Here is a 27,693-nt window from a genome sequence, read left to right on the forward strand (position 1 = left end):
AACTTAGGTCGTCACAGGACTCCTTCAAGGGGTCTCAGGCCTGGCGTGGGAGGAGGAAGCCCGACGTTCTGCCCAGCCGCAGGAGGCAGCTGCGCTCTCCTTTTGCTCAGGCCCCTCACCCGCGGGAAGCAGTGTTCACCAAACTGCGGGTCTGGGGACTATGGAGGCCTTGGCCTGGACCCGAAGGCAGTAGTTTGACTAAGCACACAAACGTCTCCGCCAAAATAGGCCGTGTTTTAGGGTCAGAAACCTGGTAAGACCTGCCTAGGATTTTGTTTTCTCTTGAGCCGCAAAAGAAAATGGGTTGATCTTCCTTAAAACTAAACTCTTTTCTTATGGCTTCATCCTCAAATGACTAATTTATTATTCAAACTCTGAGACACTTGACAGTAAAAAGGGATGCTATTGGTGTTTGCACCCGATGACAGGCATAACCCAGAACATGGGTACCTGACTCATCCCCATCCCTCTGGAAGGGTGTAGCTCATCCAAACTGTTTGAATCCAGTTACGTTTCAGTTGTTCTCAGTTTTTCAAAAAAGGACCAAGGGGAGTGTAGGAGTGCCCGTGGCTTATTCTTCAGAGCATGCTGCTCTGTGGCAGTGGACACTCGGCTCAGGCGGACTCGGCCCTGCCACTCTGCACATCTCGCGTGGCCAGGGACTGGTCACACGATCTCTGAACTTCAGACTTCCAAGGTCGCCGACGGTACGGCAGTCTTAAGTTCAGCAGGTTGCCCTGACTTACCTACCGCCAGGATGCTAGTGTGTGTGCCAAGACAGACGGCTGGTCGGCCTGCCTCAGGCCACCGGAGCGGCTGGGGGCGCCCTCTACAGTGGGCTTTTGGGAACCTTTGTAGTGTCCTCCCCATGGCTGCCTGGAGTTGATTAGCATCTACAACTGTGATTCCCCAACATCTTTTCCAAATAAGTTCTTCCATCTTTATTTTTGTAAAAAAAACCAAAAACAACAAAGTCACCACCAAGCACATGGCAAGTCACCGGGCGAGGTCTTGAGTCCCTCCCTCCCTCGTGTCCCGTGTGCCTCATCAACGGCCTCGGGGAGCAGTTGGCACCTGTCCCAAAGGGAATGTTACAGCCGGGGCTGGGAAAGGGCGGAACGCCTGGACGGGTGAACATCACTGAGACGTCGCTTAGAACCCATTTGCTTTAAGTAACTGGTACATTTGAAATGCAGGAAAGGAAGACCATGCTGTCAGGAAGCATAACACTCTTTCTACAAGTGTCTCTACACAGACATGGCTTGGGTGGGTGTCGGGGCAGAACTGTGTTGTAAGGAATCAGAAGGGTTTCATGAGCTTGCTCAGCTCTCCCAGAACAAAGACTGGGAGAAATACACATTGCTTGTTAGGTGTATTCTGTGGTGGGTGAGGGGCGGCAGGTCTGGAGTCCTTGTTAGTGCATTTAGTGCTGGGGAGAAGGCTGGGCCCCAGCCTGGGCTCTAGAGTCCTCTAAAGACAAAGTGGAGACTGGGAGCCCCGTGTCCCCCGTCACCTGCTGAATGAGGGGGATGGGGAGGAGGGGTCTCAGCTGTCGGACTCTCTCCGGTCCGCACGCGTGCCGACTTGGGCCAAACCAGAGGAGGGATCCCAGTGCCTTAGGAGTGTCAGGCGAGCCTGAGTGACGAGCAGAGGAGCCAGTGTAGGCCCTTCCAGGCTGATCCACGCAGAGCTCAGGCCTCGGGCTTGCGGGCCACCCTGCATGGTGACCCAGCTGCAGCCTTCAGCCCCAAGGTGGGCCGTGGCACTGGCGTCTAGGCGTAGCCGCCAGCCATCTGACTGGTGGCCGCGTTGCTGCCCACTCCCCGCCAGGCCTGGAAGCTGAAGAAGGCGCTCGCTCCGTAGGCGATCATCACTAAACAAGCGAAGAACTGAAAGAGGGGAGAAGACAGGGCTGAGTCCTCTGCAGCAGGGCCCTGAACGGGGACCGAGACACAGGCGCCAGCCGTGAGGCCTGAGTGACGGGCCCTAGTCAACCAGAACAGCAGCTCTGGCAGCCACAGCATCCTGCTGAGCCGTCCACGCGTGAACAGCTGTGGGTGGCTGGCTGACGTTACATTCTTGTCGGGAAACCATTAAGCACACAGGCAAGGAATGTCCAACGATGACAAGGGCAAGTGGACAATGAGCCAAGAGCGACCCAGGCATGGGAGCACCATCAGACACACACCAGGGATTTAGTTTTAAAAAGGCAACATTCAGAAGTCACCCAGGAATTTTCTGGGGTCATTTCATGGGTGCCCTGCACTGGCACCCGGGCTGTACTTGGAAGCTCTGTGTCTCTAGCCCGGTGACCGAGTCCACTGATTTCAAAGCCATGGTCTACACCCTGCCCTAGCCTGGACTCATCCGAGGGTTAATTCACCTCTCTGAGCCTCAGTTCCCTTGTCTGTCAAAAGGGGCTGGTAGTCCCCGTCCTCCCCATTCGGGGAGGTCGGAACTGTCTGCGGGCCCTGGTGGAGTGAGGCCTGACAGGCGTGGGGGGACTGCTGTGACGTCACTGGCGACTTGACCTGGAGCCCAAGTTGTAAATCCCCCAGAATGGTTTAAACCAAAAGGTTTTGCATGTGCCTTCTTCAAGGCGGGGTTGCTGGGCGGGTGGGGGTGGGGGGGTGCGTCTGGTAGTTTTTAACATTCTCCAAGGGGGCGTATGACCCTAACTCAGTGTGTCACAGCTGATTCACAGTCAAGTTCAACAGTTAGCCCCAAACTTCCAGTCACTACCACAAAGTATTTCCCAAGCATTCTGGTTCCTCAGGGTTTCCTGTGAACTACGGAAGACAGAGCTCGGCTCCCGAGACGCACTGAGGGTCAGGACGGTCACTGGGGAGGTGGCAGGTGCCTGGCCTCGGACCGGGGTGCAGTGGGAGTCCAGGGGCACAGCCCTTGGTTTGGCCCGTCACCCCTGTGACTGGTGCGGGCGCCCCAGGACCCCTACTCACCGAGGCGGCTGCCCGCTGGTTGTACGGCCGGGTGCCCTTCAGGGAGGTCAGGTCAACCACAGCCGAGCAGGTGATGAAGGCCGTGATGTAGAGAACCGTGGCGCCCACGTTGAATATCATTAACTGGGGGTGAGGGAGGAGACAGACTTAAGACGGGAGCCTCTTCCTCCGAGTGGACCTCCCGGTTCCCACCGGCACACCCCTTTAGGAGCCAGAACCGCGGCTGGGGCTCCAGGATGGGGATGAAGACACTCAGCGTCTTTGCCACTGAAAGAGCCTGGAGAGGCAACAGTCCACACCGGGCCAGCCCGAGGCCATCTGAGCTGGGAGCATAAAGACACCAAAAGCTGAGGGGGAGGGAAACGATGGGAAGGCCTGAAGGGATCTGGTCCAGGCAGCGGCAGGCCCACGAGGCAAAACCTGCACTCGAAGGCAAGAGGCTGAACCAAGCCCACCTCCCAGTGCTCCACCTAGAGAGCTCTGGGCCTCCCGGCCACCGTGGCTCAGGGCCAAGCCCAGCCCCCACTGTTGCCACTGCAGGCCTCGGCTCTGGGGCTGGCCCTGGGGGTGCCTTACAATCTCTGCCCCCAGGACGAGGAATTGTGTCTGCCTTTTGGCCACATCTTAGGCTCAAGGCTCCACATCAAATGCCAGGGGAAGGACCAGCAGGATCCCGAGCCAGACTGGCAGGAAAGGCCCTTAGCCGATGGCCAGGCCCGGGTCCCATTTCCCCAATGCTTGGCCCCTGAAGCCAGTTAACAGTCTTAGCACAGACTGCAAACTGGTGACCCTCAGGCATGTTTGGTTTGTCCCATAGATTTTTTTTTTTTTGAGGAAGATTAGCCCTGAGTCAACATCGGCGGTGCCCATCTTCCTCTACTTTATATGTGGGATGCCACCACAGCATGGCTTGCCAAGCAGGCCATAGGTCCGCCTGGGATCCAAACCAGTGAATCCCAGGCCGCCAAAGCAGAGCGGGTGAACTTAACCGCTGCGGCACTGGACCAGCCCCCAATAGTGTTTTGTGTTTTTTTTTTACCAAGATTCTCAAGGTAGATTTCATGTGAAAAGCTGCAAATTTCCCATAAAACTTTCAATCTTATATCAAGATCTGGCACCAAGGGGCCTGCATTCCCACGAACACCTGGTGGAGCTGAGCAGAGGCAGCCCTCTGGGGACAGATGGGTGCTGCGCTCTCCAGAACGCCTCCTGACCCCCTGGGCCCTGTAGGGGCTCAGCCCCTGGCCCAATCCCCAGTGTGGCAATCCTAATCCAGCCTGCCCCGTCTGTTGAGGGTCCAGGAGTGTAGGAGCCGCTGCCCTGCCTTCACAGCCTGGGGAAGGCGCCTCCTTTCAGCGCCAGCTGTGGCTGGAGCCCAGAATCTGTGCTAAGACACACAGTGTCCCCTCCATCTCCGGAGAGCTTTCTTTGAAGCTCCTGGGACAGGGGCAGGGCTGGACCCCGAGCCAGGAAGTCAGGCGGCCCCTCCTCGCCCCAAGATCCTGCCTGCAAGCCCGGCGCCCGCCGCAAAGGCTGCCTGGCTCCAGCCAGTGATGTCAAGATCTAACAAGCCGCCTCTGTCTCGAGGGTGACTCACGTTTCCTCAGCTTAAAAAGTCATTGAATTCCACACAATGCTGCCCAGTCCCAGGCTTGCTTGTCTTAAAAATCATGTGCCTCTCTCGCCTCCCAGCTCGCTGAAAGCCACAGGCCCAGCTGCAGGGGTTTTCCGGGTCACAGAATAAAACCCCAGCAGTTTTCTCTGCATCTGGCCAGGGTACGTCCTAAGGGTGCTCTCAGCCCCGGGCCGGAGGAGGCTGACCTGGGCCACCCTGGCCGCAGGGACCTCACCCTGGAGGCAGCCAGGTGGACAGCAGGGAGCCCAGCCTGCAGGTGCTGGGCTGGCCGGGTACCTCCCGACAGCTCAACCCAGCCTCTGGGTCTGCAGACCCTGCAACACGGGTCCAAATTCTGAGAGCCCCCGAAAGGAAAAATATTTCCGAGATTCCAAATGGCCTCCAGCCTCTCCATTCAACAGCCCCCACTTCTACTCCCTCCCCTGGAACAAATGAGGCCCGTGCCCTCCCCGGATCACGGGGCTCCATTAAGGCTCCCTCCCTGAGCCGGCTCTGCCAAGCCCCCGCCCCCGCCCCCGTCACTTAGGGAAGGGCAGAGTGGGCCCGCCACAGCTCCTCCCAGAGGCAGAGGGGTGAGCCTAGAGCCCCCCAGAGTCCCCACCCAGACTCACCACCAGCGGCCACGGCACCATATGCAATTTCATGTGCAGCTGAAACAGGTAGAGGATGAAGAAGACGATTGTCACCAGCCAGAGGAAGACAGCGACGAACATCACCCAGCCGTAGGCCGGGTACAGGTGGTACGGGGTGTCAGCAATCAGGGCCCACACCAGCAGCCCCAGCACCTGGAGGGGGCGAGACAGGGCCAGAGTCCCCCAGAGCCCCCCAGAGCCCCCACTCCAGCTGGAGGCCACAGGCCAGAGGCCTCTGCCATGGCGCTCCCTCTGCAGGACACACTTCTCATGAGCCAAGAAATATTTATTTGGCTCCTACTGTATACCACTGTACACCAGGCTTGCCTGCTAACTGGTACTCCTCTTTCAGGTCTCAGCTGAAATGCTACATGCTCCCCCGCTCCTCCAGGCTAGGTTCCAGAACCCTCTTCTGTGGTCACACGGCTCCCCAGGCACCCACCACCCAAGACCATAATTCTGTCTCCTTCCCCAGACTCTGAGCTCCCCAGGGCAGGACGATGACGGTCTCGCTCAGAGCTGCGTCCCAGCACCCAGCACAGGACCCAGACCGCGCCAGGGGCTTAGTAGAAGCTGCTGAAAGATGAAGCCCCCAGCACACCCTGAGAGACGGACATAGTCACAGAGTCCCAGAGGTGGGAAAAAGAACCGTGTGTGTCCTCCCCCCACCCCCGGGCCTCTGGGTGACCTCCACCTGGCCCCCACCAAGCCCTCTCTACCCACCTTCTCTGACTCTCCCACCTGCCCCTCTATACAGGTATTACCATCCCTGCCTTACAGGTGAAACCCAGGGAAGACCACCTTCTTCCCTCAGGGAAGCCAAGGGACCTGTCACATGGTTCCCACGTGGCACAGTGGGCCCTGACATCCCTCAGTGTGTGTAGTGGCTAACAGCACGGACTCTGGAGCCGACCGCCTGGTTTTAAACCCCACTCCCCTGAGCAGCTGTGTGACCTTCGGCCAGTTTGCAACCTCTCTGTGCTTTGGTCACCTATCTGTAAAATGAGTACAATGACCATACATACCACATAGGGTTACATCGAGGACCCACGAGTTAACGTATTATTGTTTTATTATTCCCAGCTGGATGCGCTGAGCCCACCCCAGCCCTCAGGGCCACAGGAAATTCTACGGGAACAGGTTGGCCTGGCCGACTGCCCTCATGGGGCCACTTGCGGGAACTCGGCAGGGTGGGGCCCAGCAGAGGGTCCGCTCTGAGGCGGGGCCCACAGAGCTCAGGGGAAGCCCACCAGCGCCACCTCCCATGCTTCCGGCATCTCCCCTAGCCTCTCCTCGCTGGCTGAGCCCCTGGGCTCCACAAGGGCAGGCTCTGGAATTCCTGGCCAGCTGGGTGTGACTCGGGTCTGACCAGCAAGGGGAAGGACAGTCTTTGGCCCACTATGCGGCTTTGGAGAAAGGCTCTTTTGCCGACGAAGGCGCACAGAGAGTGTGCCCCACATCCAGGCACGTGGCACCAAGGCTCACAGTGCCTTTGCCCCCAGCCCAAGGTCGAGCCAACCATCAGTCGGATCGCAGAGATGCGCTCAGGAGCGAGACCCACCTCTGGCTGCTGGGTTTGGGGACAAAAAGTCCCCGTGGCCGCAAGCTCCTAGACCAGACACCAGAGAGCTTGCGCTGACCCCGGAGCACAGCCAGAGCCGGGTGCCTGCAGGGCACCCCCCACCCCAGGGCACCTCTGCCAAGAACCAACAGGGAAGTTTCTGTACCAATCCCCCAGCACTCGCGGGGTCAGGCCAGGAATGACCTGAGCTGAGCGGGTAGAGCCAGTCCCTCCAACAACAACTTCCCTTTCTCCTCTTCCTGCCGCTCCCCACAGGAGGCTGGGGAGGGGTGTGGTGGCTTCTCTTCCCACAGCACCACTGGGATGGGGAGGCGGTGCCCTGGGTCGGGCGTCAAGCGCTGGGCTTCGATCCTGCCCGTGCTGAGGGGGCACACTGGGCGAGCACCTTCCCGCCTGTGCGGCTCACCTGGGCGACTCCAGTCCACCCGCCAGAACGCAGGCCCAGGGGAATCCTGCTTCCGTCACTGTCGTGTCTCCAGTGGCAACAGGGCTTAACATGGCGGCTGCCCAATGAACACGTGCTCCGGAGCTAACGGGCCTCGGTTTCCATGGAATAGGGGTGGGAGATGTGCCCTGCAGAGTGCTGTGTACTACAGAGGAGGCAGGTGTGCATTGGGGAACCTCCCTCCACCCAGGGAAAGGTGTCAGCCCAGGACGTGGAAGCCGAGGAAGGCCCCCCTTCTCTCCTGAGCTCAGCACGCCTCCTCCCTACCGGGCCGCGAGTCCCCAGGGATCCCGCGCTGCACCCTGTCAGCCTCAGCTACCGCCTCTGTGCTCTCCTGCAACCACTGCAGTGAGGCTGGTGGCGGCCCGTGGGGCCCACTTGCGGGCGAGGACGGTGGGACAGGTGGCAGGGCCTTGGGGACAGTCACACAGGCTGGGGACAGAGCCCTTACCTTACCAGTGAGGACCTGGAGCTGGGGTGTCTCCGCACAGCCCCCACACACGTCTACCCCCATCCTTAGGACAGACCCCTGCCTGACATGGACACGTGGGGGCCGAGCCCCCGGAGCTGGGTGCAGGAGAAGAAGCAGCCCCCAAGCAGCAGTGGCAGCTCCCTCCCAGCAGGGAGGGGCACGTCAGGGACAATCCTCTTGTCATGTAAAGCAAGGTCCTGAAGGGCCTCCTCGCCATCCTGCGGCCTGCTTCCAACTATCCGAAAGCAATTAGAAAACGCTGTGAACTGAAAATCAAGAGAAGACCAATTCGGGTTTACACTAACGGACGCCTGTCAATTATCAGTATCATTACTCACAGACTTGGTCACAGACACCACCTGACCCTCCGGCTCTCTCTGCGCCAGACCTCAGGCAAGCGCCCCCCTTTTCTGTCATTGATTCCCCCGTCACCCTCTCATCAGTCATCACTATTTATTATCCCCACTTTCCAAACAGAAGCTCAGAGGGCGATGAGCGCGGGGTCACCCGTGGGTAAAGGGCAGGGCAGGACTTGAACCCGGACCTGTCCTTCTCTGGAACCTGGGAGCTGCTTAGCATGTGCACAGAACGAGGACACTTCGGCTGGCACCAAGGGCCAGGCCCAGCTGGCACCGGGCTCTCACGTGCCTGCCCTACCCTCCAGCCCAGCCCTGGTTTCCGGATGAGCAGGCGCAGCCTCTGGGCGATGAAGCTGCCGGATAAGCCGCAGGAATGTCCAGCGCTCCTCCTGGCTTTGCCGCCCTGGCCCCGAGCCCAGGGAGCTGGAGCAAGGAAGGCCCGTTCCTCCATGGGAACCAGCCCGACTGGTTTTTCCCCATCCCCTCCCTCCTAGCCCCAAGAATCTGAAGGGAGTGCCCCAGCCCAGGGCCCCAGGGAGACCCTACTCAGGACAGGGCACCCCAGACTTGCTGGCCTGGGTGGCCCTGCAGGGGAGGCCGGGCCCAGGCTCATCTCCAGAAGCTGCAGGAGCCGATGACCCCTCCCTCCTGCCATGGACCCGGAAGAAGGGGCCCGAGGACTTGTCTTCCGGTCCCGTGTAGAACGGTGAACCGCACTGTCCAGAGGAAGGCGGACACTGAAGGGCAGGGCCCGCCTGCCACCTGCCTCCAGGGCTTGCCCAGGACAGTCGCCCCACAGCTCCAGCTCCCCTGCCCTGAGCACAGGCCTCGGCAGCTGCCCCTCCGGGCTCAGCCGTTCAGCAGCAGCTCCGAGCACGAGCACCGACGGCAGTGAGGGCCGAGCCCACGGAAGCCCTGGTCCCGGCACCCGCTCCCCCAGCCGAGACGGGGGTGAAGACGACGGGCAGTGGGGACACTTGCAGTGTTAGAAAGAGGCCAAGACAGATCTCCCTGGAAGGTGACAGTGATGAGAATTATTTTAGGCCGGTTAATTTTAAACTGCAGATGAGAGGCAGGCTCCGAGGACTGGAATTTGCTTGTCCTTTGAGAGACATTTGCATTTGTGAAAGAAGGGAGATGACCTTGTCTCTAGAAACTCTTAATGGGGAAGGCAAGAACTTAAGTTGGTTACTGTCTGGCAATCTCATGTAACTGATTTAGGGTGGTGGCTTCTGACCTTTACTTAATCCGATCTGATTCTTATCTAAAAGTCATGGGATCACCCAATAGCCAGACCCCACCTGCACTGATACCATTTTAACTTTTTTTCATGTTCTTTCCTTTGTCTTGTAAAGAGATGGCTCACATACCTATGCCTTAAATTTAGCCTTACACTCCACTCATGTTTGCAGCAGAAGCAGCAGCAGCAGCTCTGACTGCCCGTGGGTCCTGTCCCCATGCTATTCCACACTATTCTCTAAATAAAAGAGCACTACTACCAGATCTTGAGAGTCCAAGAAATCTTTCTTTCGACTCCTCGGCTCACCGACCCCGCATCAACAGGAGAGCAAGGACGGAGGAGGGCGGGAGGGGCGGAAGGGGAGCCGCGTGGGAATAGCAGAGCTCCGCCTTGACCTCTGGGTCTGTCCCCTGCCGACAGTTCACCTGTCCCGTTTCTCTGTAGGTGTCCACACAGACATCTGTGTGTCTTACCCTTAAAGACACACATACACAGAACCAAACCCTCACTCCTTCTAAACTTTCTGAGGCCTCCTCAGGCAAGCGCTACAGATAAACAAAGAGAATTGTCTAGAAATCTCGAAGGTGCAGGACCTTTTTTTTCTGAAAACGTATAGATTTTGCATTAGGGATTTTCTCTTTAAATGAGGACTGTCAAGGACACATTCACGTACGCCCCAGGACCTTTGCACCTCCAAAAGAATTTCTAAACAACTGAATAACAGCTATTTTTGTTAAAATCACCTGTAGGACCAGAGAAGAAAGAGATGTGTCACAAAGACCATACAGAAAGGCATTCCTCAATAGCAGTGGGCCCTAATCCAGTGACTGGTGTTCTTATAAGAGGGAAATTGGACACAGAGAGACACAAAGGGAGAACGCTGTGTGAAGATGGAGGCAGAGATAGGAGTGATGTGTCTCCAAGCCAAGGAGAGCAGCCTGGAACAGATTCCCCTTCAGAGTCTCCAGGAGGAACCAACCCTGCTGACACCCTGGTCTTGGACTTCCAGCCTCCAGAACGCGGAGACAGTCAATTTCTGTGGTTTTAAGCGCCCTCAGGTTGTGGTGTTTTGTTATGGCCCCTCTAGCAAACTAATACTCTCTCTCAACTCCTCTCGGAATCTGCAGATGGATGTCATGATCTGATTTAACTGTGTGATGTTGGCATCAGCTCTGATGGAAGCTTGGCCTCTTAACTCCCTAGAGTCAGCTTCTTGCCAACTTACTAGCTGTGTGACCTCAGGCAAGTTGCTGAACCTCTCTGTGCCCCAGTGCCCTCATCTTTAAAACATGTCTACCTCATAGGGTAGTTCTGAGATGTAAATGAAGTCATATATGTAAGGTTCTCAGAGCAACACCTAACACAGGCTTCACCCTCAATGCAGGTTCTCCCGTCATCGTCACTGAAGTTAGAATGTGGGTTTTCCGGTCCACTCTCTGCCTGGCTTCCTCAGGTGGTAACAGCATGTGTGCTTCCCAGGGGCATGAGGCCTGGTGAGATAAAGAATGGGTCTACGCTGACGCACCAGGCCCTGCGCCTCAGATAAGGGCCCCACCCAGCTTTCAGATAAGGCAGCAGTCCAGCCCGCCCGGCCCTGGAGCCGCCTGGAGCTGCACTGCTCTGCTCACACTGCTCTGCTCTCACAGGCTGCGGCCTGGGCAGGACCTCCGCCCCCGCAGACCTGTCTTCCCCTTGGTCCAGCAGGAGCCGGGAGGTTGCACTCAGTGTCCTGAAGGCCCCCTCAGCCTGAGATCCGGTGCTCCCTGAGGCAGGCCTCCCCAGGGGCCAGAGGCAGAGCCCTGGCTCCCTTGCCCTGGGGGCCTCCCCCAACCTCTGAACGCCAGGCTACCTCCTCTCCTGGCTGAAGATGCTCACCCCAGTTCTCCTTTGGGTCCTCTCCACTCCCTGGGTGGGGTCAGAGCCTTGTAGGAGTTTACTGAGTGACCTTGGGAGAGTCACCGACCTCTCTGGTCTGTTTCTCCATCTGACACGTGAGAGGGTGGGGCAAGGACACCCATCCAGGTCACCTTACAGGTGTGTGGTGCAGGTAAAGAGATGGGAAGGAGAAGTTAGCAGCTGTAGGTGTGGTGAGCGGCTCTGAGGGTGGACAGACAGGTGTGGGCGGGGGGGGGCGGGGGGGGGCGGGGAGCAAACCCCAGAGCCAGGGAGCCACGGGAAGGGCAGCTCCTCGGAGCCTGGGGGACACACCGGGGTCTCAACCTCAGGAGCTGCCAAGGCAGGCAGGTCACAGGAATGACGGAGGTGGGCCAGGGGTCTCCGTGGAGCTGGCGTCTGGGGAAACGCAGGCCTGGGGTGGCCAGAACTTGCAATTTCTCAAGAGACACTAAAAGTCTAAGTTTCTATGTGAAATCTTCAGCTTTTTCAATGCTGGGAAGGAAACCAAATGTTTTAGAAGCAAGGCGAGGGCAGAGCCCCCAGGAGCCCCTTCTCCCCACTGCACCATCCAGGAAACTGAGGCCGGGGGGACGACACGAACCCTTCCCGGGGTTGCCCCTCGCAGGGACACATCTGGGCAGCTGAGGACACTCAGAACTTGGCCTGGCCAGGCCCAGCCTCCACCCTGCCCTGGCCCTTCTCCCTACACTGAAAGGGACTTTATGGGGACAAAAAGCCACCCATTGTGTCACAGGAGACAAAGGCACAACGGACAGAGGCTCCGGGCGCCTGCCTGGCCACAACAACCCCACACATCCGCCCTCCCCGTGCAGGGCCGGGCTGGGGGAGGCTCCTTGGAATCCCCGCGCTGCACACGCGGAGCGTTCAAGAATCCTGGGGCCGCCACACCCCATTCAGCAGGAGGCACGAGAGCAGATGCAGAGCCCAGCGGGGCAAACTGACCTGGTCTGGGTGGCATTTAACCCCTTAAGCCTCCCTTTTGTTATCTGAAAAGCAGGCCTGTGGGCTCCTGAATCGAGTCACCGGCTCACTGAATAAACCTCCCGGGGGGGCCGCTTGGTGCCAGGCAGGCAGGGAGGCAGCGGCCAGGCTCCGTGCACAGGTGCACGCGCCCGCACAGAGTCCCGCCTGGGCTGTTGCAGGCAGGTGGGTGATGATGGGGACACGGGCTCAGGGCCTGGGTCCCCTCCGGGGCTTTCCAAATGTGGCCTTGATCACATTACTTGTTATTCCCGAGTTCTGAGTCTCAGAACTGTGATTTTTAAATCCCGGAGAAGGAAATATTTCTGCACACCTGACCCCATGGCCCAGCACCCCCCAGAGCCCCCAACAGGCCCTCCACCCCTGTGTGCACCCGACATGTCAAGGAGCCCACTGCCACCACTGTGACTCTGTGGTCTCCCTCAGGGTTTAGAAATATCTTCCCAGCATGAAGCTCACACCGCCCCTGCCTCCCCCCACCCCTGCTCCCACTCCGCACTCTGGGGCCAGACACCAAGCAGATCCCTGGACAGAGGGCCCCCAGCTACGCGAAGGTGGGCGGGGGCCCCTTCAGTCACATCCCCAGCTTCTTCCTGGGCTCCGAGAGCAAGCAGCGGTGCTCCTCGGTGAGGTTCCAGATGTTTAGGCCCTGCCTGCCTGCCTGCCCACTGTCCCCCAGCGCCTCCCTCGGGGGTCTCCTGGTCCACCCCAGAAAGCCCACCTGTGCCTTCCCGACCTAAGACCCTTACAGCCACACACAACTTTCCCAAGAAGGCTCCAGGTCAAGTCCAACGGCAGCCCCCTCACTTGCCCACCAGGCCCCCCTCACTAGCCCCACTGGGCCCCCCCTCACCCCACAGGGCCCCCCTCGCTAGCCCCACCGGCCTCCACCTCACCCCACCAGGCCCCCCGTGCTCACCCGGCCAGGCCCCCGGCAGGGCTTCACTCCGGCAGAGCCCAACTCTCTCTCCAGTAAAGCACTGGGCCCATTTCACAGATGAGACCAAGCTCTTGGAAGATCTGGACCTGGCCCAAGGTCATGTGTCGTGAGGGGTGGTGCCCGGACAGGTCTGTGGTCCAGGAGAAGGAGATGCCCAGAGGAGGTGGGGACACTCCCCTGGAGACTAATTAGTTTGGAGGGCGCACCACTGCCCTGGAGGCCAGAGCCAACAAGAGGCAGGGGCAGACCTGGAGCCCCGGGCAGAGGAGATGACAGAAGCCTCGGTTCCCAGCACCCCAGGGGAGCCAGCACCTCAGGCAGGACCCCTCCTGTCACCGGCCCACCAGAGAGAGCAGCTGCTGGGAGCGCATGGAGCGTCGTCAGCCCCGTGCGGCCTGGCCTCTCCACCTGTCGGGCCGCAGTGGGAGGGAACAGCCTGGGGGGTCCTCCTTCTTCCTTGGACCTCTCTCCTCAGACACTGGCTCCAGTCCCGACTCTGGCACCAACGTTCTGGGTGACCTTGAGCAAGCCCTGCCCCATCTTAACTTCAAGGACGGGGGGGGGGGGGTGACCCCATCTGGCTCACCTCATACAGGGTGGCAGATCATCTGGTGTCTGACCCCGCAAACTCCAATTGAAGGTGGAATGTTCCAGAACAGGCCCAAAACTGTTCCCCAGCAGCTTGTCCACTGGGTCCTGCCTGACCTTCGGCCCTTGCCTTCCTGCCCTCACCTCTCTGTGGGACTCCGGGCTGCCACCCTGGCCTTTCCCCCTTGGGCAAACAGGACGAGCCAACCCAGCCCAACAGCAGAGGGCCATTAATATCCAGGGCTGGGCTCACAGTGCTGCCAGACAAACCTGCTCTGCCCCTACAAGCAGGTCCAAGTTACCACGGGGACCGGGGCGGGACCCCTGCCGCTCTCTCAGACCATCTCCACAAGCGGGACCACAGGGCCTGGTCCTCACCGAGTCCCATCACAAACAACTCACCAGCTGACAAGGAGAGACCAGCGCCTGGCCCTGCCACTCACACAGAAACAGCAACCATCCACCACCATGCACGGCTTCTCGGCCCTTACCTGTCGGCCCCTGCCAGCCCCTGCCGAGGGACACGTCCTCTTCCCACTTACAGATGGCTAAGAAAACCACCCGAGGCCACCCAACCAGAAACACTGAATTCAAGGCTATTGCTTGCTGCTGGGTGATCCTGGGAAAGTGCCTTCCCCTCTCTGGGCCTGAGGGGCCTTCTAGTGCCATACCCACAAACGACCTGTGCTATCTTCTTACTCAATATTTTCATTTATTTGAAAGATTTCCTGATAGGTTATTTATTTTTTAAATACACAATATATATGACATGCTAAGTAACAAAATGGTGTTTTGAGCGTGTCTCCCTTCTCCCCTGGTACTCAATCTCTTCCCCAGGGGCAACACGGGTTTCTTACATGTTGCTCCAGAGACTGTCTACACACACACACTTCACACAGGTGCGTCTGTATATAGCCCGTGTGTATTTCTCCCATACAAATGACATGTATGTGTGACATGCGTATTCTCTACACACCGTTTTACACTCTTCTTTTTTTCACTTAACCCTACAGCCTGGAGATTCTCCAGCATTACACATGGAGCTGCCTTATTGCTTTCTTGGATGGTAAGACACTACCTTTTTCCTAACTGCATAGTATGCCGTCACACAAATGTTTCACTGTTTATTCCACCAGTCCTCACTGATGAATATCTATATATCACACAGATAAGTTAACAACTTTATTTTTTTATAGGTTTTTTGGGTTTTTTTTTTTTTTCCTGAGGAAGATTTGCCCTGAGCTACCATCCGCTGCCAGTCTTCCCCTTTTTTTGCACGTGGGTCACCACCACAACGTGGCTGACAAGTGGTGCAGATCCGCGCCCAGGATCCAAACCCATGAACCCAGGCTGCCAAGGCAGAGCACGTGAAACTTTAACCGCCAGGCCACAGGGCCGTCCCCTAAGTTAATAATTTTAAAAGCCAACTTTTAAATCACTAAAAAGTGGAAAACCTGCATTATCCAACACAACAGAAGCTAACTATAAAATTAAGCACGACAAAAATATAACAATGTTAATACATCCTAGTTGTCTCCCAGGGTCCAGAGCTCCTGATTAAAAATAAAGGAAAGATGCGAGTGCCGTCAGCACCAGACTGTGCTGTCTCCCCTGGTGGTCACTCAGGAGCGTGACAGACCGTCGATGACACAACTCTTTCCTCTTTCCAAGCTCCGCGTCGGAGAATGTTTTTATCACCTCGGAACAGGAAGGTCCTAACTCTGACTTAATTCCAAGAAGCCTCAAAGAAAAACCGAAAAAGAAAGACAACAAGAAATTCAGCAACATAAAAACAAAAGTCTGTGCGGTCAAAAAAACCACCGTGAGCAAAGCCAAAAACAGAACTCGGAAAAAAATATTTGGAAATCATCTAGAGCTCCTGGCAATCAATAAGACAAAGACCAACGACTCAAGGGATGGGGGAAAGAATACAGACAGACAAGGAGATACAAATGGCTCAAACATATTTCTAAACGGCCAACTGCGCTCAGAAGAGAAATGCAAAACACTACTATTGTGACCTGCCATTGTCGCCTGTCCAACCAGGGCACACACACGTGTGAAAGCTCACCAGGCTGGGAGGCCACGGGGAACAGGCACTCTGCCAGGAGGCTCTCTGGGGACGGGGGTGTCCCCTGCGGAGGGCATCTGGCAATCTCTATCAAAATCACCAACCCCCGCCCACTTCTGGAAATGAGCTGCGCAGAAGTGCCCAGTGGCTTGTGCAAGGTCGTTCACCACAATAATGTGCACAGCGGCAAGAGTGGAAACCCCAAGCGTCTGTCCACAGAGGGCCGGGCCACACAGACGGCCCCCAGCGGCGCGAGGGAGCGGACCGGAGCCTTAGAGAGAGGTGATGGCGCTCCACAGGCTGCGACAGAAGGACGTGGACAGACTACATCCCTGAGTAAAATGGGGAGAGGCGGGGATCTAGCAGCCACATTTGCGTCTATCTCCTTAAAGAAAGTCAAAATGGTGCACGGGAACCTGAGAGGCGTGGGCGCGGGGGTCCACTCTAACCACGGGGACAGAGATTTCTCACTGTGCTCTTTCCCACTCTATCTTATTCTTGAGCGTTGCATAGACATCACCTGTTAAAGAAATTAAGGAAATATGAAATTAAGGAAAGATGGGAGCAGCGCCGTGCGCGCGCATACGGGACGCCCCCGGGTGCGCTGCCCTGGAGAAAGGAGGGCGGGGCACGCGCACGAGCTGCACCCGCGTCTTCTGAAGTGGGGATGCGGGTTATGGGCAGACTGTGCAGCGACTCACCTGGATGCTGGGCGAGGCCGGCGGGGCGCCCGGCAGGCATGAGAGAGCCTGTATTCTCATTAACAACCCTGTGTACTGTTTGAATGTTTTGCTGTGCATCTATATAATTTTTTTAAAGAATAAAACAATTTTTTTAAATGGGCCCATCAACAGAGAAATGGCCAGATGAGGCGGAGCTACAGTGATACCCTGGGACAGTTACAGAGGAGAGACACGGCTCGGTGCCACCACAAGACGGCAGGTGCACTGGGTGTGTGAAAAGCAACTTGCCAGGCCAAGGATGCAGAATAAAGCTATCAGCATCTTTCAAACGGCACAGGAAAAGAACTGGAAACCCGCAAAACAGTGGTGCCCTAAGAGGGACAGGTGAGCCAGCCTTATCTGTAACAGGTTTTCATTTTTTAAGGAGAATGTGTTCGCCTATTTATTACGTAACTAAAAATTAATTCCACACCCTCCCCGTCATAACCAGCGGCGGGCGTGGGCGGAGCCAACAACGTGAGACACTGGTCTGCTTGGCGCTGGTATGGGGCGGGAGGAAGACGGTGCGCATGCGGCCTGGGTCGCCGCACTAGGCAGCCAGACCCGCAAACCTCAGTGCTGAGGAAAGCCCCGGGAGACCCCGACACTGCGCTCCCAACGCCACCAACCTCTGCTCACACCCCTCGGACCCCAACCACCGCATCTAGGCAGCCTCTTCCTGAAGGTCAGTTGACTTTCAGGCCCTGCCCTGACCCCCACCCGGAGGAGCTGACCTGGGGCTGAAGACAGCCAGGATCACCATGAGGAAGAACGTTTTTTTTTTCTTGGTGAGGAAGATTGGCCCTGAGCTAACATCTGTTGCCAATCCTCTTCTTTTTGCTTGAGGAAGATGACTGCTGAGCTAACATGTGTGCCAATCTTCCTCTGTTTTATGTGGGATGCCCCCTCATCATGGCTTGACTAGTGGTGCTAGGTCCGTGCCCAGGATCTGAACCCAGGAACCCCAGGCTGCTGAAGCAGAGTGCCCAAACTTAACCAATACACCACAGGGCCAGCCCCAAGGAAGAATTTTTAACACTCCCAAATGCACAAAGACGGAGCAGGCAGCCCGGAGAGGGACTGAGCTCCCTGTCCCTGGAGGCAGGCAAGCTCATGTTGAGCACGGATCAAGGGCCCTCCAGGAGCGAGCCTAAGAGCCCTAGGAGTCTATGGCCCTGAGACTCCCAGCCGCCCTCCTCCCAACAGTCTGTGCGACGCCCGGTGCAGCATTATCTGCCCCCATCCTCACAGTCCCATCATCACCACGGCACGGACAAGGAAGCCGGCTCAGAGAAGTCAAGGAACCCACTCAAGATCACACAGCCAGGGAGGGGCAGAGCCAGGACTTGAACCCAAGGCTCTGCTTCCAGGCCATTGGCTCACGGTGATCTAGCGGCAGGTGGCGCTTCTGATCTGCTTATTCACCTGCAAACCGGGAATTGTGTGTCCCCGCCCCAATCCCAGGAGGACAAGAAGGAGGTGCCAAACACAAACGGCCCACTGCCACGGGCATCCGTGTGGCTTCCACATCCGGGGCCCCAAGACGCCTTCTTGGGTTTTTTGTTTTTTTGTTTTTGCTGAGGAAGATTCACCCTGAGCTAACATCCACTGCCAATCTTCCTCCACAGCACGGCCACTGACAGATGAGTGGTGTAGGTCTCTGCCCGGGAACCAAAGCTGGAACGCTGAAGCAGAGAGCGCTGAACTTAACCACGAGGCCACCGGGGCTGGCCCCAAGGACGCCTTCTGACAGCTGGGCCCTTGCACAAGCTAGGGTCTGTTCTGAACCTCCGTACTGCCCCTTCTCAAACAACTAAGCCCTTCAGAGCCGCGTCTGTCAGGAAGCCTGCTCTAGCGCCTCTGGCCCCTGAGGAGTCTCCCTTCCTGAAGTCCTTCTCCTCCGCCTCCAGAGCACCCTAGGGCCCCTACTCCCCACCAGAAACCCAAAACCAAACCAAAACAGGAAGCAGAGCCAGAGCCAGCTTTGGATTCCCAGATCTGTGAGCAAATCCCAGCTCTGCCACTCTACCCTGTGTGACCTTGGACAAGTTCCTTGCCCTCTCTCAGCCTGTTGCCTCTTTAGTAAACCCAGGTAAGGTTATCTTTCTCCCCAGAACTTGGGAGGATTAAAAAAATAAGAAACATATGGGCACTTGAGAGCATTCACTTTATAGATATTCTATAAAGGCTTTGGGATCCACTATAAGCATGCGCTAACCACACCTTCCACAACATTCCTCCACTCCCTAGCCACACAAAGATCTGCAGCATCAAAATTCCAGGTTTTTATAAACAAAGAGTTGTTTCTAGATCAAACTTGCCTGCCTCTTTTTTTAGAAGCTATTCACATAAATTCATCATGTTTCCCTTTTTGCCTCAGCTGCTAGGAAGCTCAACAAAGAATCAACAGCCTTAAACTTGCTACAAATTCCTGGTACAATGGTCTCTTTTTTGCTCTCTTTAAGTCAATCCTGCGCCGACCCCCTACATACACCACCAACTTTTAAAAACATACTACTTTAATTATTCTGTCTTATGTGGCTTAATATCATATCCCACCTAATGTTCTTTAAGGAACTAGATGGGGTGGGGGACTGATAAATCACTGACCACTGAGGTTGGTTCTTCAGGACACATTTAATACTAAACAAAGAGCAGATCCCCTTCTCAAGGAGCTGGGCCTTTCTCCCCCCACCCCCACATCTGGGCTGCTTCACCAAATCCTGGGAAACAGAGGGGTCTGATGGAGAATTAGCTTTCATCTTCCCATTTACTGCCTCCTCCATGCAGCCTTCCCGGATCCCTCCATAGGAAACGCCTCTTCTGGGCACTTCCGTCACAGACAAGAGCTTCTGGAGAGCAGGGCTGGGCCTGGGGCCTCCATCACTACCTCCATGGCACCAGACCATGTGCCCTGCGGGAGCAGAGCTGAGTGTGTTAATTAAGAGCTCGGGCCAGAAAAGTCAGACTACTCAGGGCTTGGATCCCCTGGGGAGGAGGGCTGTGAGATCTTGGGCAAAGAATGGACCTCGGAGCCTCAGTTTCCTCACCTGTAAAATGGGGACGAATAGGAGGCTATAAAGGCCTTGGTCAAGGGCCCGGAGCCGCGTGGGTAACTGGCTGGTGGGAGTTCTTACGGTTTCCCAGCAGGTGGTGGGGCCGCCTGGGAACCCCCGTCTCAGACCCAGTTGGAACTGTCCGTTGCCAGAGAAACAGCGGGAGAAGCAGCTTCCCCGCCAGCAGACTGGGGAAGGCGCTAAAAGGGTCAGGTCTTCAGGACTCTGGTGGGAGACCCTCACCGCCCCCCACCGCAGCCCCCCAAAGCTCCGCAGGGAGGACGAAGGCAGGCCACCCCCTCACACCCAGCCAGGGAGTCTGGAGACCTAAGTGCGCCAGCACAGGACTCCTGGTGAGTCCCGCGTCCTAGCTGGACCTCAGAGTCTCCGTGTGCGCGGTGGGACCCAGATGCTCAGGACTGAGCTGCTGAGCCCACGGGCCCCCCAGCCAGAGACACAGCCTCCTCCAGGGGAAGCGGGGGCCAGCCCGGCAGGCCCTTCCTCTCGCTCGAATTCCCACTGTCCGAATGCAGAAGGAGCCGGGGCTACCTCCGGTCCACCCCGCCCTCAGCATCCTCCCGCGTCCGGCCGGGCGGAGGGCCCCGAACCCTCCCCAGGCTGCCGACAGAACAAGGCCACCGGCCTCGCCCAGGTGCCCAGGTACCCAGGCCCCCGGCGTCCGGCCACCCCAGAAACAAGAGCCTGCGCTCCAGCTCCGCCGGCCTGTTGGCTGCTCCCCGCACCTTCCCTGCACTGTCCCGGCCACCCGTCCTCCCGGAGCCTCCTGGACCCGCAGGCAGCTCGCTCTGCTCGCCCTTTCACCCCCTGGGGCCGGCCCCTTGCCGCCCCCACAGGCTCGGGCGGGAGCCCAGCCCCCAGCGGCCGGCAGGGCAACTCTATAAGGTCTCCGGCGGGCCTCGCGCCCCCGCCCCCGCCCCCGCCCCCCTGCCAGCGAACCTCCAAAACAACTCTGGGAGTTGAAAATGTGGATTTCTGGGCTGCACTTCCTCAGATTCAAATTCCAATTCCACATTTTTTCCGGGGGTGGGGACCAAGAACCTACATTTTAAACAAACCTCTCCAAGAGAGTCTGAGGCTGGGGTGGGGTGGGGGGCCCGCAGGAAGAGAGTTGAGCAATTCAGCGAGAGAGCGAGCAAAGGCCGAGGAGGAGGCGGGCACCCACCCAGGGGAGGGGGAGGTCGGGTCTCAGACCACCCTGCCTTCCCGCGGGAGGCTGGCAGCCTCGCCAGCACCCTGGAGCAGGGGGACCGCGAGAGATGCCCTAAAGGAAAAGGGATCCCGACCCACCTCCAATTCTGCCCTTGTATCTGAAGCCACGCAGCTTCTTGTCTCGCACTATGGGAAGAAGGTTAACACCCCAGACCTGAAACCGGTGTGGGGAGAGCCGTGTCCCCATCGGTCCGCCTCAGCTGGGGCCTGCGGAGGGTCTGGGAACGTACGAGTCTTGCCTCCGGCTCCCCGCAGATCCCTCCCCCAGCGCCGGGTGTCGCATCTCGGCCCCGCGGGGCCGGCCAAACCGGCTGGAACCCGGCGGGTCACCCAGTGGAAGCCAGAAGGGCCCGGCCCCGGGGTGTGTGTTGGAACCGACGCGCCCTCTCGACTAGACGGACAGGGTTCTCGGGTGCAGCCACGCGGAGCCGCTGGGAGCCGGGGGCTTTGTCCCCTGGAGGGCTGGGGACAAAGTCCTGGCAAAGAGAGAGAGACCGACAGAGACGGAGAGAGAGTCGCGCGCAGTGATTGTGGCTGCTGGTGACCACCTGGCGGGGATGAGGGGGCGCTGGAGAGGGGGCGCCCCGAATGTGAGAGCACCGGGCGTGTGCTCGCAGGGGCGGCAACTGGGCCGTCTCGAGGAGAAAGGGTTCCCGGGTGATCTGGGTGGGGGGCGTCCGTGCCGGAGGCGCCCCGGGGTGGCCGCGGCGCGTCGGGGCGCGTGAGAGCCGGGGTTGGGGGTCTTTGGGGAGCGAAGGAGGAGGACAGCCCCGGAGTCTCTGATCCCACCTGCCTGGCCGGGACCCCCCACCCGCCCCGCGGCCCCGCGCGCCCTCACCAGCTGCAGCAGCATGAGCGCCCCGAGGCTGGAGCGCACGAAGCCCAGGTCGGGGCGCAGCGCCGAGACCGAGGCGCCGGCGCCCTGCGCGGGGCTGCTGGTCCTGGTGCTCACTTTCGCCGGGAACTCGGCCATGGCGGCTCCGCTCGCCTCCCGAGGCCGCTCCGGCCGCCGCCGCCCCTCCCGCCGTGGGTGCCGGCTCCGGCGCCGCTTCTCCCGCGGGCTCCGGCTCCCGCTGCGGCTCGGGCGCTGCGCGCGGCGGCGGGGGGAGCCCGGGTGCGCCAGGTGCGGCCGGAACCCCGGGCCCGCCCTCGCCGCCGCCCCGCCCCTTTAACCCTCCGCTCGCCGCCCGCCGCGCCAGCCTCCATCCCTTCGAAGGCGCGTCCGCTTTCCAGACGGGGAAACTGAGGCGCGGCCAGGGAGATGGCTCCGCGGGAAGCCGCCTAGATAGCCGCGCCGTTCTCCTCCGGGGAAAGCCGCCTGCTGGGACTTCCCCCACACCCGCGGAGCGGGTTGCTTCCCAGCCTCGGGATAAACTGCTGGCCCTCGCACCGTGGACCGCTACCGGCTCTCGCCTGGATGCCTCTAGGGTGCTGGGTGCCCTTGGGCCGGCCCTGCGCCTCTGTGAGGTCTCTCCTCCAAGCAGGATCAGCATCTCTGTGCAGCGACTCCTAAGGAGTCGGGGCCGACGGAGCACCCAGGAGGGGAGGGCCTGGGTTAACTGGGTGCCGGGACTCAGTTGATGTGATTTTCACTTGAACACTCTGAGCATTAACTCCGAAGATCGCTGAGCCTATCTGCCTCGTCTGTAACACCGGGATATCAAAGGACCCCGCCTCACAGAGCGCTATGCAGAACAAATGAGGGTCGCTGTGTCGTTGCTCCATCTGCACCCTGAAGGTCACGGGCACATCACATGCAGCACCCCCTCAGGCCAGAGAGTCTTGCACAGATAATGCATTTTACTCATCAACTAGTGTTTACTGAGCACGTACTATGTCAGACCGGGTCGCAGGCCCTGGGGACACAGCAGGGAACAAGCCAGACAAGGCCTTCTGGGATCCCACTTTCTACTGGGGTGACAAGTCATAAACTGGGGAGAAAACAATAACTTCAGATAGTGAAAAATGCTGTGACAAAAGTAAAACAGGTGGATGTGACCGAGATGCCCAGGAGGCAATTTTTAGATTGACATGTCAAAGAAGAGCTCTCAGAGAAGGGGACACTCATGCCGAGACCTGAACGGGAAGTGGGGGCCTGCCCTGGGAAGACCCCGGGGGAGGAACTCAGGTGGTGCAAAGGCCAGGAGGCTGGACCGGGCTCGACAGTTTGAAGAGCAGAAAAGACGCGTGATGGGGCCGGGGCAGAGGATGTGAGGTGACATCGGACACGTGGGCAGGGGCCAGGTGGCGGAGGGCTATTTCGATGAGTGCATCAGTTTCCTGTGGCTGCTGTAAGGAACCACCATGAACTTGCTGGCTTAAAGGAGCAGAAATTTATTCCCTCGTCGTTCTGGAGGCCAGAAGGCTGAATCGGCTTCACTGAGCCAAAAGCAAGGTGTGGGTGGGCAGGACCGCTGTCCCTCTGAAGGCTCTGGAAGAGAATCCGTTCCTTGCTCCCCCAGCTCCTGGAGGGGGCGGCTGGCATTCCTTGACCTGTGAGCTCCTTGCCCCAGTCTCTGCCTGCTCCTCTTCTGTCTGCATCAAACCTGTCTCTTGTAAAGACCCCTGTGGGTGGATTAAAGCTCCCCCCAGTATTCCAGGGTAACCTCCCCACGTCAAGAACCTTTATTTAATCTGCAAAGACCCTTTTTCTTTATGAGGTAAAACTTCCAGGTCCCAGGGATTGCTCTGCTATCTTTGGGCGACCGGTACACAGCCTCCTGAATGATGGAGAGGGGTTAACACATTATCCTAAGGCCCGGGGATTTCAAACAGGACAGTGCCACGATCTGACAGACACTTTGCAAATATCACTGGTTGATGCTGATTTAACCCTTCCGCCTTCCCCCCAAGGCACCTGAGACCCGCCCGCCGGCCCCACCCACAGCGGGCACTCAGGAAATGATGCTTCTGGGTAGCTGCGAAGTCCTCAGCCAGAGGCCGGCCTCTCTGCAGACTCTTGGGAGAACAAGCCTCTTGGGTGAACCCTTATTTTTATTACAACACAGAAAACAATAAGATGATTGTTTCTGAGGCAGATTCTAAAACAGTAGAGTGTTTTTGTTTTGGTTTTGGTTTGGATTTTGTTTTTTTGGTTAATCCCACTTTCATTCTTTTCAAATGGCAGCAAGCGAGACTCAGCCTCCGCGCTGTTTTTCACTTCGACATTTTCTTTCCAAACCAACTTCACTCGCCCCCAGCCAGAGAAAGTGGGAAGGAACCTGTCCGCGGCTGGAACCTGCTGCCCGCCCGCCCAGAGTCTCCTCTGGGCCATGGGAGCTCTGGGCTCTTGGGATGGGGTGGGGGGACAGAGAGCTGTTCCCAGGGCTAGTCCCCGCTCCCCCGGTATGAGCAGGCCACCTCCACGCAGATCACCTGCAGCGCCTGTCTGGTCTCAGTTCTCAGATCAAGGCTCCCTACTCTGGCCAAGCCCCTACTGTGTGCCGGGCCACCCTCCCTCGGGGTGGGGCGGGGGCATGTGGAGAGGCAGTGGGGATGCAGCACTGAGCAGATATTTAGTACGAACCTTGGGTGTGCCAGGCGCTGGAGACAGAGCTGTGGGTCCTCTAACCAGCAATCCCACCCTCAGGGAGTCTGACGGGGGAGACAGACAGTCTAGCTGTACGAACCCACAAGTAAATAGATAATGTGACTATAGGAAAAGAGCAGGATGCCACGGGAGAGAAAAATTCACAGGGTTGGGGGGTGTCATTTAGATAGCTAGGTCACGGGAAGTCTAAACATTTAAACAGAGATGTGAAGGAGGAATAAGAATCAAGCAGGAAAAGAGCATTCCAGGCAGAGAAAACTGCCATATGTGCAAAGGCCCTGAGGCAGGAAAGACTTTGGGGTCTTTGAGGAAGGACAGAAGGTTCTAAGCTGAGGGGATTGGGGAGCGATGAGGTTTGAGAGGCAGCCACGGGCCAGGTCAGCTGGGTCTTAAACCCTTGGTAATGGAGTGGATTTCATTATAAAAAACAGACCATTGGGGCCCAGTTACACCTTTTGATTTACAATTTTAAAAAATTCATAGAAAGATTCCACTGGGGCTCATCCAGCAGCTGCCACAAGCCAGCTCCAGGAGGTTGCTGATTATAATCAGCAAATATTGATTGAGCACTTTTCCAACCAGCCCTTTGCTCGGCGCTTTGGGATTGGTTAGTGTTGGTTTGTTTATTTTAAATTGCACAATTAATTCTTAATTTATTTCATTGCCTGTCACACACCCATCTCCAAATCTACACCCTGACTTAGAGTTAATCACCGAGAAGAGTTTGGAGTATCAGATCTTTTCTTTTTTTTTACTGGCATATGATATGTAGAAATATGGAGACTCGCTTTGTGTGTAATTTTTACCAAAAAGTGGGGTTATACTGTATATATTGAAACTTGACTTTGTCTCTCAACATTATGTCTTGGCGATTTCTCCATGACAGCACGTGAAGACTGACCTCATTCTTTTTCCGTGTCGTGTATTGTTTGACCGAGTGGCTATTACATAATTCTGTGTCCCTTCCCCCGTGGTACACAGTTCAGTGGTTTCCAACAGTTCCTCATTACGAGTGATATTCTGTAAGCCTTCTTATTTACACGTCTTTGCACACACATGGGAGACTCTCTCTGAATCCATCTTCAAAGCAGAACCACTGGGTTGAAGGGCATTTATTTGCATGTTTGTTTTTTTAACAAAGACTGCCAAACTCCTCCAAAAGACCATATTAGTTGACACCTCTCAAGGGTCAATGAGCTTAACTATTTGCCCATCCCCCTGAATATATGGGATGAGCATTAAAAAAAGTCTCATGGTTTCTATTGGAGTTTCCTGTGACTTAGCTAATCGGGCTGAGTTTCTCCTTCAGCTTATTGGCCATTCACATTTCCTTTTCTGTGAATTTAAGGTTTGAATCATTGACCTTCTGAGGTAGAGATTTTAAATGTGCTCAAAGAGAAACCTGGCCTTTGCCCTCAGCTTCTGAGAGATAATGTCTAAATCTCTGGAATGTCACTCCTGATAGAGATGTTTTGGTTTAGGGTGGCGTCTGGACACATCAGATAGACAAATGTTGTGGCTTAGGGTGGAGGCATGTGGTATCAGCTCGCTCAGCTCCACCAGAGGAGCCGGAAACTGAGAACAGCTCCGTGGGCCATCAACCGTGGCTGCAGGATGGAGCCCCAGTAAAGACTCTGGACACCAAGGCAGTGAGCTGTGCTGGCTGGCAACACTCCGTGTGTACCGTCACATGTCAGTGCTGAGGAAGTAATGCATGGAGCCCGGGACTCCACTGGGAGAGGACAACAGAAGCTCCATGTTTAGAACCTAAAAATCACCCTTTTCAAAATTATACGGGGGTGGCCCAGTGGCGCCATACTGGTTAAGTTCACACACTCCACTTTGGAGGCCTGGGGTTCATGGGTTCAGATCCCCGGCATAGACATACACACTGCTCATCAAGCCATACTCATCAAGCTGTGCTGTGGCAGCGTCCCTCATACAAAATAGAGGAAGATTGGCACGGATGTTAGCTCAGTGACAGTCTTCCTCACCAAAAATACATAAATAAATAAATAAAAATTATACAATTCAGTGTTTTTTAGTATATTCGCTATACTGACCCTTCACTGCTATCTAATTCCAGAACATTTCCATCAGCCCTATGTGCACTTCCCTTGGCTGATTTTCATCCGTACCCATTAGCTGTAATAAACAGTAACTATGAGTGTAACAGTTTTCAGGGCCTTCCGTGAGTCCTTCCAGCCCACGAAGTATTAAGGGTGGCGTGGGGGCCACCTGAGCTCTGAGGTGTGGCAGAGTAATGGCGGTGCTGTGGATTCCTGTGCTCCCTCTAGCACGGCAGCCCTGTTTGTGCTTTTTGAAGTTTGTGAGCTCTTTTTATATTTTGGATACTCACCCTTTGTCACTTTTGTATGTTGCTACTGTTTTCTTCTACTTTGTTGCTCCCCCTCTGAGGCATTTTGATAAATGTGTATAGTCACAGAACCACCATCAAAATTAAATATAGAACATTTTGGTCGCCCCAGAAAGCTCCTTTGTGACCTGCACTCGGGCCCCAGGGAACCACTGATTTGCTTTCTGTCACTGTTGTTTCGCCTTTTCTAGAGGGGCATGTAAAGGAAGTCCTATATGGTGGCGGCAGGCTGAACAACGCCGCCCCCACCGAGACGTTCCATCCCCATCCCTGGCTGTGCGAATAGCACCTCTAATGGCAAAGGGAAGCAGAGGGTGATGTGATGACAGCAGAGGAGAGAGCAACGTGAGCTGGGATCGAGGCCGACGTGATGCAGCCAGGAGCCGAGGAACACTGGCAGCCTTTAGACGTGGAAGTGCCAAGGTGGAAGAAGCAACCAGCCCAACTTGTTGATTTAGCCCCTTCAGGCTCATTCTGGACTCCAGACTGTGATCGAATAAATTTGTGTTGTTTTAAACCACTAAGTTTGTGGTAATTTGTTACAGCAGCAAGCAGAAACTCACACAACAGTCTTCTGTGAAAAGCTCTTTCATTAACATTAAGCTTTGGAAATTCGTCTGTGTTGTTGAGGCATCAGTAGATTGTTCCTTCTTATGTCGAATGTGTTCCATTGCATTGGTGCACCACAATTTCTGTGCCCCTTCAGTAGTCGGTGGACATTTGGGTTCTTTCCTGTTTGGGCGGCTATGAACAGCACTGCTATGAACATTGGCATGCAGGTTTCTGTGTGAACATATGTTTTCATCTCTCTTGGGTGAGTGCTGGGGAGTAGGATTGCTGGGTCATGTGGTATGCGTATCATTAACTTTATAAGACCTTGCAAAACTGTTTTCCAAAGTGGCCGCTCATCACCGGTTTTACAGATGGGTAAACCA

General features: G+C 56.7%; 1 protein-coding gene and 2 long non-coding RNA genes across 4 annotated transcripts; 2 read left to right on the forward strand and 1 right to left on the reverse strand.

Moving 5' to 3' along the window:
• Nucleotides 1-926: 926 nt before the first annotated feature.
• On the reverse strand, nt 927-21,934 carry PLLP (plasmolipin). Of its 2 annotated transcripts, none has more exons than XM_008540908.2 (4): nt 21,670-21,934; nt 5,208-5,381; nt 2,961-3,083; nt 927-1,889 (listed from the first exon to the last, which is right to left on the reverse strand). In XM_008540908.2, the coding sequence occupies exons 1-4, from the start codon at nt 21,802-21,804 to the stop codon at nt 1,773-1,775; spliced, it is 549 nt and encodes a 182-aa protein (XP_008539130.1). In that variant the 5' UTR covers nt 21,805-21,934; the 3' UTR covers nt 927-1,772. The 2 variants fall into 2 exon arrangements, with proteins under 2 accessions (XP_008539130.1, XP_008539131.1); XM_008540909.2 differs by lacking the exon at nt 21,670-21,934 and adding an exon at nt 20,986-21,280.
• On the forward strand, nt 15,944-18,985 carry LOC139082188 (uncharacterized). The gene is made up of 3 exons (XR_011537933.1): nt 15,944-16,159; nt 16,678-16,890; nt 18,174-18,985. It is a non-coding gene; the product is annotated as an uncharacterized lncRNA (long non-coding RNA).
• Nucleotides 19,336-27,278, forward strand: LOC139082189 (uncharacterized). The gene is made up of 2 exons (XR_011537934.1): nt 19,336-19,954; nt 26,950-27,278. It is a non-coding gene; the product is annotated as an uncharacterized lncRNA (long non-coding RNA).
• The last annotated feature ends 415 nt before the right edge of the window (nt 27,279-27,693 follow it).

This window comes from Equus przewalskii, chromosome 3, assembly GCF_037783145.1.
Source record: "Equus przewalskii isolate Varuska chromosome 3, EquPr2, whole genome shotgun sequence".
NCBI lineage: Eukaryota > Metazoa > Chordata > Mammalia > Perissodactyla > Equidae > Equus > Equus przewalskii.